General features: G+C 46.6%; 1 protein-coding gene across 2 annotated transcripts in view; it reads left to right on the forward strand.

Annotated features, from left to right (window-relative positions):
- Positions 1–11831, forward strand: part of sbf1 (SET binding factor 1) — a 35645-nt gene that overhangs the window by 22204 nt on the left and 1610 nt on the right. For both annotated transcript variants that reach the window (XM_058067283.1, XM_058067284.1), the window contains 25 exons: positions 169–318; positions 387–455; positions 833–994; positions 1106–1371; positions 2140–2312; positions 2399–2472; positions 4166–4358; positions 4435–4562; positions 4639–4814; positions 5339–5475; positions 5776–5983; positions 6060–6256; positions 6408–6545; positions 6615–6710; positions 7871–7945; positions 8364–8536; positions 9083–9256; positions 9355–9456; positions 9542–9727; positions 9866–9992; positions 10081–10211; positions 10303–10647; positions 10846–11051; positions 11174–11261; positions 11487–11618. In XM_058067283.1, coding sequence (XP_057923266.1) covers positions 169–318; positions 387–455; positions 833–994; positions 1106–1371; positions 2140–2312; positions 2399–2472; positions 4166–4358; positions 4435–4562; positions 4639–4814; positions 5339–5475; positions 5776–5983; positions 6060–6256; positions 6408–6545; positions 6615–6710; positions 7871–7945; positions 8364–8536; positions 9083–9256; positions 9355–9456; positions 9542–9727; positions 9866–9992; positions 10081–10211; positions 10303–10647; positions 10846–11051; positions 11174–11261; positions 11487–11618 — 3906 coding nt within the window. The remainder of the gene's footprint in view (positions 1–168; positions 319–386; positions 456–832; positions 995–1105; positions 1372–2139; positions 2313–2398; positions 2473–4165; positions 4359–4434; positions 4563–4638; positions 4815–5338; positions 5476–5775; positions 5984–6059; positions 6257–6407; positions 6546–6614; positions 6711–7870; positions 7946–8363; positions 8537–9082; positions 9257–9354; positions 9457–9541; positions 9728–9865; positions 9993–10080; positions 10212–10302; positions 10648–10845; positions 11052–11173; positions 11262–11486; positions 11619–11831) is intronic.

An 11831-nucleotide genomic window follows, 5' to 3' on the forward strand; every position in this document is an offset into this window, starting at 1 on the left:
GATGTTCTATCAATTTGGAACATTTTGTAGGGTCAACATTCATCACATCACACAAAAGTACATACATATACGTATATATACAAAAGTATACATGCAGATTGTAATACATACTAAATACAAAATAAAACACAATATTGCTGTTCTGATGTCAATGTCATTTTTTTGCAGCTGATGCCTGCTGTACTTCGGGCGTTGAAAGGTCGGGCGGCTCGCTTGTGTTTGACCCAAGAACTCAATCAGCACGTCTTACAGAACCGAGCGGTGTTGGACGACCAGCAGTTCGACTACATAGTCCGCATGATGAACTGCACCTTACAGGTCAGTTACCACTCCTACTCGTGTAAATGCAGTATTGTCCGTATGTTTTATACTCTGCTTCTACTCAGGACTGTTCTCATATGGACGAACACGGTATTGCAGCCGCCCTTCTCCCATTGGTCACAGCCTTTTGCAGAGTAAGTCACCAAGAATCGCAACGCAATTGATGTCATGCATTTGAAATGTACCCTGAGTAGCATTATGATATATTGTCATTATTTATTATTATTCACCTCATTCTTGTGTACCCAATCTCATTGAGTTGTTTGTCTTGTAACACCCCAAGTATACACTTTAGGTCTGGTTCATGGTTCTGGTTCATGGTCTAGTTGTAGTAATAACTACCTATGAGACAAGTTGTCGTCCACCTGTTCTGTTGACTTCCTGTATACAGAACCAATGGAAATCTATCTGATCATGAGGTCATGAACATTGTTTACTACTGTCATTGTGTCTTGTGAGAGTTGAGATTTGTTCTCATATGTCATTGTTGTATTTCTGTCCTTATCAACAGAAACTGGGGGCAGGCATCACTCAATTTGCGTACAGCTGTGTCCAGGAGCACATGGTGTGGACCAACATGCAGTTCTGGGAAGCCATGTTCTACAGCGATGTCCAGAACCACATTAGGGCACTTTACTTGGAGACAGAAGACGGAGATCATCACAACACCTCTGTAAGATGCTCATAATGTCAGTCAGCCAGTCTGAAGGGTGTTGACTGAAACGGGTTCCAAAGTTATTCACTCGTCATGAACAAACTTAACAATACAATTTGTTTTTTTCAGGATCAGCAGGAGGGATCGGGCAGTGGGCGGGAGATCAGCGCGCTGGAGCTGGCATCGGAGCAGAGCCGCCTTTGGCCGACACTCAGCAAGGAAATGCAGATGGAGCGAGTGCAGAAAGAGGAAAGCACCGTGTTCAGCCAGGCTATCCACTACGCCAACAGGATGAGCTATCTGCTGCTGCCGCTGGACACCAGCAAGAACCGCCTGCTCAGGAGCTCAGGTCTCGGAGACGTGGAGAGTGTCAGCAACAGCTACGTAACCAACAGGTAGGCGTTTCCATTGTATTGTATCGTATATGGTCGTTCCTTGCCAAGTTGGGGTTCAAACATCGCTCCCTCACTCGATCGCCGGTTTTCATGAATTAATAGTCGCTTTTTGATTGACTATGGCCTATTCTTAGTCAAAACTTATCAAAAGACCACTCATATGTAGTATTCTGGTCACTAGGGGTCAGTAATGTTACAGGAATGAAACATTACATTTCCTTAACACTGCATGGATAATAGATATAATAGTTAATAGTTAAAAAAAAGGGTTCTCCTCCTATTCCATGTGAAGTGGTAAGTTTTTGGCTTCTGACTCCGCCCTTCCTCCCCACTCTGTATGAAACCCTGTCTTAAGGTTAGCATTAATAAAATTGAGCCTAACGAGTTTGCTTTGGAGCATGCTATGTTTAAAGCAGCAGCCGTGTCTTGTGTCCCTGCAGTTATCCAATCGCCTGTGCATTATTACACTTGAGCAATGTGGTGCAAACACGGAATAATAAGAGTGTAGCAATGACTATAGGGGTGTTGTTTTTGTCTCCAGGGCTCTATTAATGGTAAATAATGTATTTAGAAAGTCATAAACAGGTTTTCTATGCTGTAACAACAAAAATGTTACATTTATTAATATTGAATCTTATTTGGTGGATCACAGCCTTGCATTGTGATAGAAAGTGATAGAAATCCCCAAATCTGGAATATCAAATGTTGTAAAAGATCTAGCGTTCATATCATGGTAGTTGAAGATCCCTTGTTATTCTTGTCCCATAGTATTGCAGGGAGCATGGCAGAGAGCTACGACACAGAGAGCGGCTTTGAAGATGCAGAGAGTTCCGATGTGGCCAACTCGGTGGTGCGCTTCATCAACCGCTTTGTAGACAAAGTGTGCAACGAGAGCGGCGTGACAAACGAACACCTGAAGGCTCTCCACACCATGATACCAGGTACAAACTGGCAACCATCAACATCTAAATACACATAGGAGAATTGGTAAGGTCGCAGGACTTACGCTTCTGTTGCCTGTCCTCAGATATCGTTCAGATGCACATCGAGACGTTAGACGCAGTCCACCGCGAGAGTAAACGGCTACCGCCGATCCAAAAGGTAACCAATTCCTATTTTTACGCTCCACTGAAGAAAGGCCATGCCGAACAACCCCAGCCAGCCCCGCCTACTTCCCTCTCCACCAATCCCTACCGTTCAGATTCGCAGTGTCACGGCAGGTATGGAACTGTGGTGTGTGACTCACAGGACGCCTGAGCAAAAAGCATGCTGGGTGATATTGCTCGACCTGGTGTGCTGTCCTGATGTGCGGTGCTGTTTCTAGGGCGCTAACGTGCGTGCCTTCATTTTGAAGGGTGCCTTTATTTGTTGTGTTGGAGAGGGATGGGGGCTGAGCTCAGTGCAAGCCAAATGTACAGCAATAGAAACTGTTACAGTTGGTAAGGAAACAGGATGTGTGGCGGTGATTCAGCTTTTGCCATCTCACTAGACAAGACGCAGCCTCATGTTATCATATAAACATGTTCCATAGTCGTACTATTATTTATATATATATTATATTACGGGCTGCACAAACTTACAAAATCAGCAGAATATTTCCCCCACTGCACACTACAAGTCGACATTTGTCCAGCGGGAACGCAACCCAAGACATTAGAGCACACAAGGTTCTGTGCCATGGATGATTGGGTTTTGTGATCGGCTTTAAAAGGCATTAAAGGCATATGCCGATCACATGCTTTTCCACGGCCAATGCTCATTGGTCTTCAATGGATCGGAGCATCCCTAATAATAGCCCACATTACTTCTCATCCATACTTTGTAGTCTTTCAGTACACATCGACATGGTTACTGATTACTGTATAAAGCATGACATAAACCAAATGATTTCATACTTGCATGTTTGCATCCCTTGAAGATTGAGTGGAGTCTCATCATGTCATTTATTAACTCATTCGCTACCAAAGATGTATTTATGTTTTTTTTCACCCCGAACCTCAGTTTTTTCTGGATGAGAGGAAAACCATAAAACGGCCACAAGGTGGCAGAAGTGCATGTGAGAAGAGCTCAGCATGCGTCTTAGCCATGTATTAACACGCTCCACAGCAAGCGGGGAGTGGAAAAACATGGAGGACTATAGCGTGCACGTGTGCACATACTTTCACCTGTGAAAATTGTAAATAAAACAACCATTTTATTTTGTTTAGATATTTGGATAAATATGTAGATAGATAGATTGACTCCCTTTATTGTCATTGCACAAAAACACAGTAGTGAAATTGCCAACGAAATGTCGTTGCCTGGCTCCCGTATAATAACAGACACAAAAGAAGATAAGTAATAATAAATAATAATAATAATAATGTGGAGAATAAATAGACACCAAATATGAACAACATAATGTAAAGTGCAGCGTGAACAGTAAATTGCCCAAATAATTTAAATAATGTATGGCTAAATTTGTGGCTTTTTTGTTGAGAGCTGATATTTTGCTGAACTGTACCTCTACTGCTGATTACTAAAGAATGGAAAAAGGTGGAAACAAACCTTTCAAATATGATAAAAGATGAGACTCTAATCTTGCCATCTTTCCATGTTTATGTAGCCATAGAACACAATATTTTATTTGCCTTGAAACATCGATCAGGAGATGTCTTTTGAAAAATGTCTGGTAGTGAATGAGTTAAGAACCTCCTCCCGAGTCCTCAACAGTTTCGCTCCCCTTGGCCTAATTCCTGTTCCTCTGTATTCATTCATGCTCTTGTTCTCCTCTCTTTCTTTTGTCTCCATCCAGCCCAAGCTGCTAAGGCCAACACTTTTGGCAGGGGAGGAGCTGGTGATGGACGGCATGCGTGTTCACCTCATCCCAGACGGGCGCGAGGAGGCCACGGGGCTGATAGGTGGCCCACCTCTGCTCCCTGCTGAGGGAGCCATCTTCCTCACCACCTACCGACTCATCTTCAAGGGCACTCCCACGGACCCGCTGGGTGAGAGATTGCACGGTACCGAGTGTACATTACAGACACATTATGCTAGGACACTTAAAGATTCATCCTCTTGCAGTGGGGGAGCAGGTGGTGACTCGCTCGTTCCCCATCGCCTCCTTGACCAAGGAGAAAAGAATCTCTGTTAGCGCCGCTATGGACCAGTTTGCCTTGGAGGGACTACAGCTACGGTCCTGCACCTTCCAGGTCACAGAATCCCCTTACGCTTGTGTTGTAAATTGTGTCACGCCCCATTGTAACATTCCCCATGGTCCTTCTGCAGTTAATGAAGATCGCCTTCGACGAGGAGGTCGCAGCCGACCTGGCGGAAGTGTTCAGGAAACACATCCACAAGCTACGATACCCACAGCATGTGCAGGGGACGTTCGCCTTCACAGTGGGTCAGAGTGGCAAGCTGGTAGTGGAGCACAAGGCCAAGGACAAAAACCAGTCACTCAAGTACGACCTCATGTTTTGAATGGAGTTTGCTGGTCTGATGTCTGATGTCTTGACGAACATAAACATTCCACAAAGTACCCTCCCTAAATATCCCAAGCACACACACGCATTTGTTCAACATGACCTGCAGCAAAAGGCACTTGTGTGTGTGAGATATAATAATAATAATAATAATAATAATCATCATTTATTTCAAAGCGCCTTTCAGGACACCCAAGGTCGCTGCACAGAAGATAAAAAACACCAATATAAAATACAAGATAAAAGAGAACATACAAAAAATAAGAGCATCCAATAAATGGGGGAGCGGGGGGGGGGGGCATGTGAAGCAGTTAAAGAGAATAGGCAAGTTTGAACAGATGAGTTTTGAGTTTGGATTTGAAGATGGAGGGTGGCAGAGTTACGGAGGTCTGGAGACAAGGAGTTCCAGGGTTGGGATAGTAATGACTATGACCCATAAATGACTCGTAGATGCCGTGACCCCGCATGGTGACAGATTTAAGAATTCTTTTGGTTTGTTTCAGGACACTTTCTAAAAACCTGGTGAAGAGCGCCAAGAGGACCATCGGCCGGCAGTATGTGACGAAGAAGAAATACTCCCCTCCTACTTGGGAGAACAGGAGCAGCTTCCAGTCGGAGCTGGATGAGGATGAAATTTCAGGTAGCAGCTTCACAGGAAATGTTCCTCCCACTTTCAGTCCTTATCTCGGTGTTCATCTTAGAAAAATCTCCTGGTACACTACCAAACAAAAATGTGTCTTCTGCCATTTCCTTGTCTGCCTTTCATTGTCTCACTATGGGGGCTGGCCTAGATGGATGAATAAAGATATGTTATTTGTAGTAGACAGTTATTTGTGGCATCTGATGGTCCCACAAAGCACACTAATGTGACACAATGTTTCGGAATGGCTGCCCTCAGGCTTCTTTAAACTCAAGTGTTTGCTATAACGTGTCTCCACAGTTTCAGAAGAGGTGGATCAGAGCTCCCTCACGCTCTCCTCCACCATTCGCTCTTCAGACAGACAGACCATGAGCAACGTGGTGGAGAGAGCGTGCTGCCGCGACTACCAACGCTTGGGTCTGGGCACGCTGAGCAACAGCCTGACCCGCTCCAAGAACGAACCCTTTAGAATCTCAACGGTTAACCGCATGTATACAGTCTGCAGGAGGTGAGCGACACATTCAGAGGGATTGGATAGCACGGGGTTTTTTGGCTTTAATCTGGTGTGTGTTCTTGCGTCGTAGCTACCCCGGGCTGCTCATTGTCCCGCAGAGCATCCCGGATTCAACCCTTCAGAGAATCTGTCGCTGCTACCGCCAAAACCGCTTCCCCGTGGTATGTTGGAGGAATTCTCGGACAAAGGCTGTCCTCCTGCGCTCTGCAGGCCTCCACGCAAAGGGGGTGGTGGGCTTCTTTAAGTCCTCAAATGCCCCCACATCAGGTGACATTTTAATTACCTGCCTCAGACCCATGTAGTATATGAAAGTTGACAGCAGGACTTGGTTTTGACTTGAAACTCAACTCCTTGGACGTTCAAAGAGACTAGCCACTCAACAACAAGAAGAAAATGGACCTTCTGTTTGTGTGTGCAGTACCCTCACAGGCAGACTCCACCAGTCTGGAGCAGGAGAAATACCTGCAGGCCATTATCAGTTCAATGCCGTCGTACAGCGAGAGCACTGGCAGGAACACACTCAGCGGATTTACCTCCACCCACATGAACGCATCAGGTCGGTGGACGAACACAAAACGAACATGTTCAATGACAAGAACCTTGCTGAGTGGGCCTTTTTCCACAGACTCATCAGATAAGTTGCGGCAGCCAAAGATTGGCGCTCTGATGAAGCAGGTGATGGGCAGCAAGGACGACGTGCCTGGAACGTTCAGCCGAGGAGGTGAGTGACACTCATCTTGTTTGTGCAGAAAGCAGGCAGCTCCTGTTACAGTGAAACCCGTTCTGGTCAATGCCCCCCACAACAGGAACTGGCATTTGAACATTTACTGTATTTGTGACTTTGGCTATGGGAACAAGAGCAATAATAAACCGAGAGCACTTTTTGACATGGTTTTCCTCCATTTGTTTATATTTGTGTGTTGTTGTTGAGCCTCGCTTGAATGAACACACATTTGGTGTGTGCAGTGGTGTACAATTTTGTGACGCGTGTAAACCTTGCGGGGCTGTGTGCCTGTGCGCAATGTTCAAAATTTACGGCAAGCATAGTTTCTGTGAAATAGTCGTGAACACAGTGTGGCCTCTTAGGTCTTCCTTGTGAACTTCTGTTAAGAAGTGATCAGAACGCCCAAAGCAATATCTTCTAGTCAGCAGTCCCTCTTCCACAATGTCCGTGCCTCCTTTTTTTTTTAGTTTATGCCTCCTTCCTGCTCTTTGCACCTTCTCTTTCTGCAGCTGTGAGATATACAGTGATAGTACTAGTCATAGTAGTACCTTTCTGAGCTTCTTATATGGAGGAATCAATGAAGCTAGCGGTGATGCCTGCTGGTGCATGGCTTCACGTGGGACACAGTGGGACCAAATAATGCCACGAATGAGATGCTTACCCAAGCGGTGACAGTGTATGTTGTGCATACCATTTTCGTCCACTAGATGTCGACAGTATTTGACAAGATGTAAATAAGTGTCAATGCGCGCCATTTTCGGTCACAAGTTGCGTGCTAAGGGCTAATTTATTGGTAAATACAACACAGACTGTGTGCAAATGTTCTGCTTTTCACGCCAGGTTAATCCTGCCGTGCTTCTACTTGGAAGAGGAAGTCACTGTGCACGTTGTAATGCTGTTGTCGTTTCACTTTGCTGTGCGATAATGATGGCGGTAACAATAGTACACACGTGTCGACATAACAGACCATTTTGGCATCGGAATGACCCCTTTGTCAACAGAAGCACGATGGCGACTTCAGCAGACACTTTTTAGTAATAGGAAGTCTAGGACTTGATGAATTGGAAATAGACAGATTGTTGTTGTTGGAACTGCACCACAAGTTCATGCATCCCTTGTAGCTCACGTCTAGTTTGATCTTTGTCATTTGACCTCAGCTCTTGGTCAAAGGGCCAAAGTCATCTCCCTCTCTCAGCCCAAAGTGTCTGGCAAGGCCAGGAACTCTACCAGAGGTACAGTAGGCCACATCCCGACCCCACCCCCCACCCCCCACCCCCCTCCGTCCACTACTGTCTAACTAATCAAATCTCTTAAACCGAAGCGTTCAGTGTCCTTGGCGTAGTAGAGTGCCGTCTCTCCAGACTAATGGTCTCTTCAGTGTCATGACTGTTTGTGTGTGAGTGCACGTGCATGCTGCTGCAACGCTACAATGTCCTTGTCCTCATTTCCTTTTTGATTCTTCTGACTGTCCAATGGGTGAGTTACGTCTTTTAGCTAGGCGTAGCAAAGTGGTCTGGGATGTTCTAAATCACGTCTACCGTGTTTAGCGGCATGGCTACTCGGTTTATGGGCAAATTCAAGGATAAGTTCTGTGATGTTGTGACCCTGTTGTCCTGTCGGGGTTCCAGTGGTGTCATTTGTGTGTGGCAGGTAAATGGGGTAGTATCCGAGGCAGCGGGCGTCTCAGCACGTATAACCCAGATGTGGGAACAAGGCTCGCCGGGAAAGAGTCGCCGCAGCCCAACGGAGGACTGAGCGAGGCGCTGTTTCTCCGCCAGCACAAGGCCTACCTCTACATCATTGGAGACAAAGCCCAGCTCAAGGTGAGCTAGCGAAGTCTACTCGTAAAAACCTCACTCCGAGGGGGGTGGGCTGTATCTGTGACTACATTTAAGACCCCTAATAAGGAGGTTCTAGTAGAGCTTCACAATACCAAAAGAAGAAATGAGAGTAAGAGTCAGCAGTTTATTGCAAATATAGCCTGGTCATCGGGTGATCAAAAGTTTAAGACCAACGCCTTAAAACGGCACGCAAATGTGGAGCCGGAGCCAATACCTATACTGTTTGGGTTAGACACCAAGACTGGATTATTATTGGATAATGCCGTAGCCTAGTCGGGTCATTGAGAGGTCAAGACGTCAACTTCTCCCCTTTACTCAAATGAGCTAGCTAATTCTGCAGAGGTTAGCATTTCAAAAGGAAAGAAAATGAGGAGTACCGTACAAAAGCATGCAGTTGCATGAATGGTAGGAAGTATTATAGTATTATTATCGGTTAGCTTCAGTACAACAATAAAAAGGTTCCTGACCCTCTTTGATGCAAATATCAAGATTCTTGTTGAAACGGGACTGCCATGTGTCTCCTTTCAGGGCGGGAAGCAGGACTCCTTCCAACAATGGGAGGTGGTTCCCATCGAGGTGTGCGACGTGCGGCAGGTGAAGAACAGCTTCAAGAAGCTGATGAAGGCCTGTATGCCGAGCTCCACTGTGGATTCCAGCGTGTACTTCCTGCGCTGCCTGGAGGAGTCCGAGTGGATGGCGTTGGTTAGTGACTCCTAGCGATTGATCTTTATGATCGCTGGCGACTTGAACGTAAACAGCGAAGTCAAGACTGATCCATAATCGTGCGTGTGTGCATGTAGCTCCACAGGGTTCTGCAGGTGTCGGTTCTGGTGGTGGAGCTGCTGGACACGGGGTCGTCTGTCATGGTCAGCCTGGAGGACGGCTGGGATGTCACCACCCAGGTTGGTAGATGGATGGTTGATTTCACGATCAGACCAGCGACTCCATCGTCACCATTCACCATAACGTGGCCTGTTGTGTCTGCAGGTGGTGTCCTTGGTGCAGCTGCTGTCCGATCCATACTACAGAACCTTTGACGGGTTCCGGCTGCTTGTGGAGAAGGAGTGGCTGTCATTCGGCCACAGGTTCAGCCATCGTGGCGCCCAGACGTTAGGCAGCCAGAGCAGCGGGTTCACTCCCGTATTCCTGCAGTTCCTCGACTGCGTGCATCAAGTATGAGCATTGTAGTATTAGTAGTATTAGTAGCATTATTAGCATTAGTAGTATTAGTAGTATTAGTAGCATGCAATATGAACCAGCCATCGATAGACGAGTCCTGAGGTGGTATGAATGGCGTATCTCTGTCCTCAGATTCATCTGCAGTTCCCCATGGAGTTTGAGTTCAGCCAGTACTACTTGAAGTTCTTGGCCTATCATTACGTGTCCAACCGCTTTCGCACATTCCTGCTTGACTCGGATTACGAGCGCATCGAATTAGGTACAGTGAACCTGCTTAAGCCGGCAATCACTTTCAGTGGCGGTTGAAAGTGTCATTATTACTAAAAAGTGTCCATTCAATGATTCAGGAGTGCTCTATGAGGAGAAAGGCGAGAGGAAAAGTCCTCAGGTGTGCAAGTCCGTGTGGGACTACATAGACCGCCTCAACAAGAAGACGCCGGTCTTCTTCAATTACATGTTCTCACCTGAAGACGAGGAGGTGAGCGTACTACACACACATATATATCAATTATATATCAATATACAGTGTACGTTTTGTTTTTAAAGGGTGTGATTAATGATGTGCACAGGTTCTGCGGCCGTACGCCTTCATCTCCAACCTGAAGGTGTGGGATTTCTACACGGAGGAGACTCTCTCCGAGGGCCCGTCCTATGACTGGGAGCTGAGGGGCCGGCAGGAGCGGGCGGCGGAGGAGACGCCTGAAAGGCCCGACAGCGGCGGACCCAAATCAAAGAGGCGCATCGTGTGGCCCTGCTATGACAGCCTGAGCAAAGCGGTGCCCGACGCCATCACCAAACTCCTGCAGGACCTCCAGGCTCTGGAGGCGGAGCTTGGCCAGGTATCGGATAAGTGGAAGGACACTTGGGATAAAATCAAGGCCACTCAAAGGAATGAGACCAAACTGGAGAGCAAGGTGAGTCCATGGGTGTACTACTCTCAAGTATGTCCAAGTATATGTTTCTGCAGTATTGCCCTCTGAGAAGACCTAGTGTAATAAAACCAATTGTGGTCTTCACTGTTGCTGCATGAATTATGAAAACTGGCATTACACTGACACTCTGTGGTGACAAGCAGTATTACAGTGAAGAATTCTCTTCTTTCTCCTCCGCAGCCATCATTCTCCAGCTCGCTGCTCATGTCCTCCAACCTGAGCCACCAGAGACGCTCTCAGGGTGTCTACCTGCAAGAGAGCAGCGTGGGCTCCTCCATCAACTTGGCGCTAGAGTGCGAGGCCAGTGCCACCTCCACGCCGGTGCCGGGCCGGCCGAGCACCAGCACACTCTACAGCCAGTTCCAGAGCTCGGAGAGCGAGAACAGGTGTGCAGACCCGGCGTGGAGTAGATCCCCGAGAGGGCGTTGTCAAGACAACTGTTCAGATTAGCGTGGAGCTACTCTCCTATGTCATAATGTGTCTTTGCTTCGTTTGTGTCTCACTTTAGAAGTTTTGAAGGCATTTTATTCAAGAAAGGCGCCTTGCTGAAACCATGGAAACCACGGTGGTTTGTTTTGGACAAGACAAAACATCAGGTAGGTAGTTTGTAGTACTGACTGCATATTATTCAATAAAATAAACCATGTCCTTTCCAAAATGTTTTTGACATCACATTTAATTCCAGCTGTCTGTGGTGTCAATAGTGACATCTAGTGGTGAAGCTGCGTATTGCAGCATCTCAACTGTGTGTTGGTGATGAGCGAAGTGAATGTCCTACAATGATGGGTTTTGTGCTGATGTTACCTGTTTGTCCATCCCAGCTGCGCTACTACGAGAGCAGGCAGGACAAAGAGTGTAAAGGTGTGATCGAGCTGGCTGACGTGGAATCGGTCATTCTGGGAACGCCTGCCATGGGAGCGCCTAAAAACATAGACGAGAAAGCCTTCTTTGATGTAAGTACCCTGGGGGGCGGGGCTGTGTTGTGAGTGGTCAGCATCCTGGCAGCTTTACCTAGCATAGCTAGCTACCTTGTGTAGTAGCAAGTCATTATTGTGAGCCAGCCAAACGTTTCGAAGGTGAATGACAGTGTGGGAATATTTCACGATGAACAAGATGAGGTGTTATTGTTTTACTGATGTTAGAATCCAACAGTTTGCTAATATTGA

This window comes from Doryrhamphus excisus, chromosome 3, assembly GCF_030265055.1.
Source record: "Doryrhamphus excisus isolate RoL2022-K1 chromosome 3, RoL_Dexc_1.0, whole genome shotgun sequence".
Lineage (NCBI taxonomy): Eukaryota > Metazoa > Chordata > Actinopteri > Syngnathiformes > Syngnathidae > Doryrhamphus > Doryrhamphus excisus.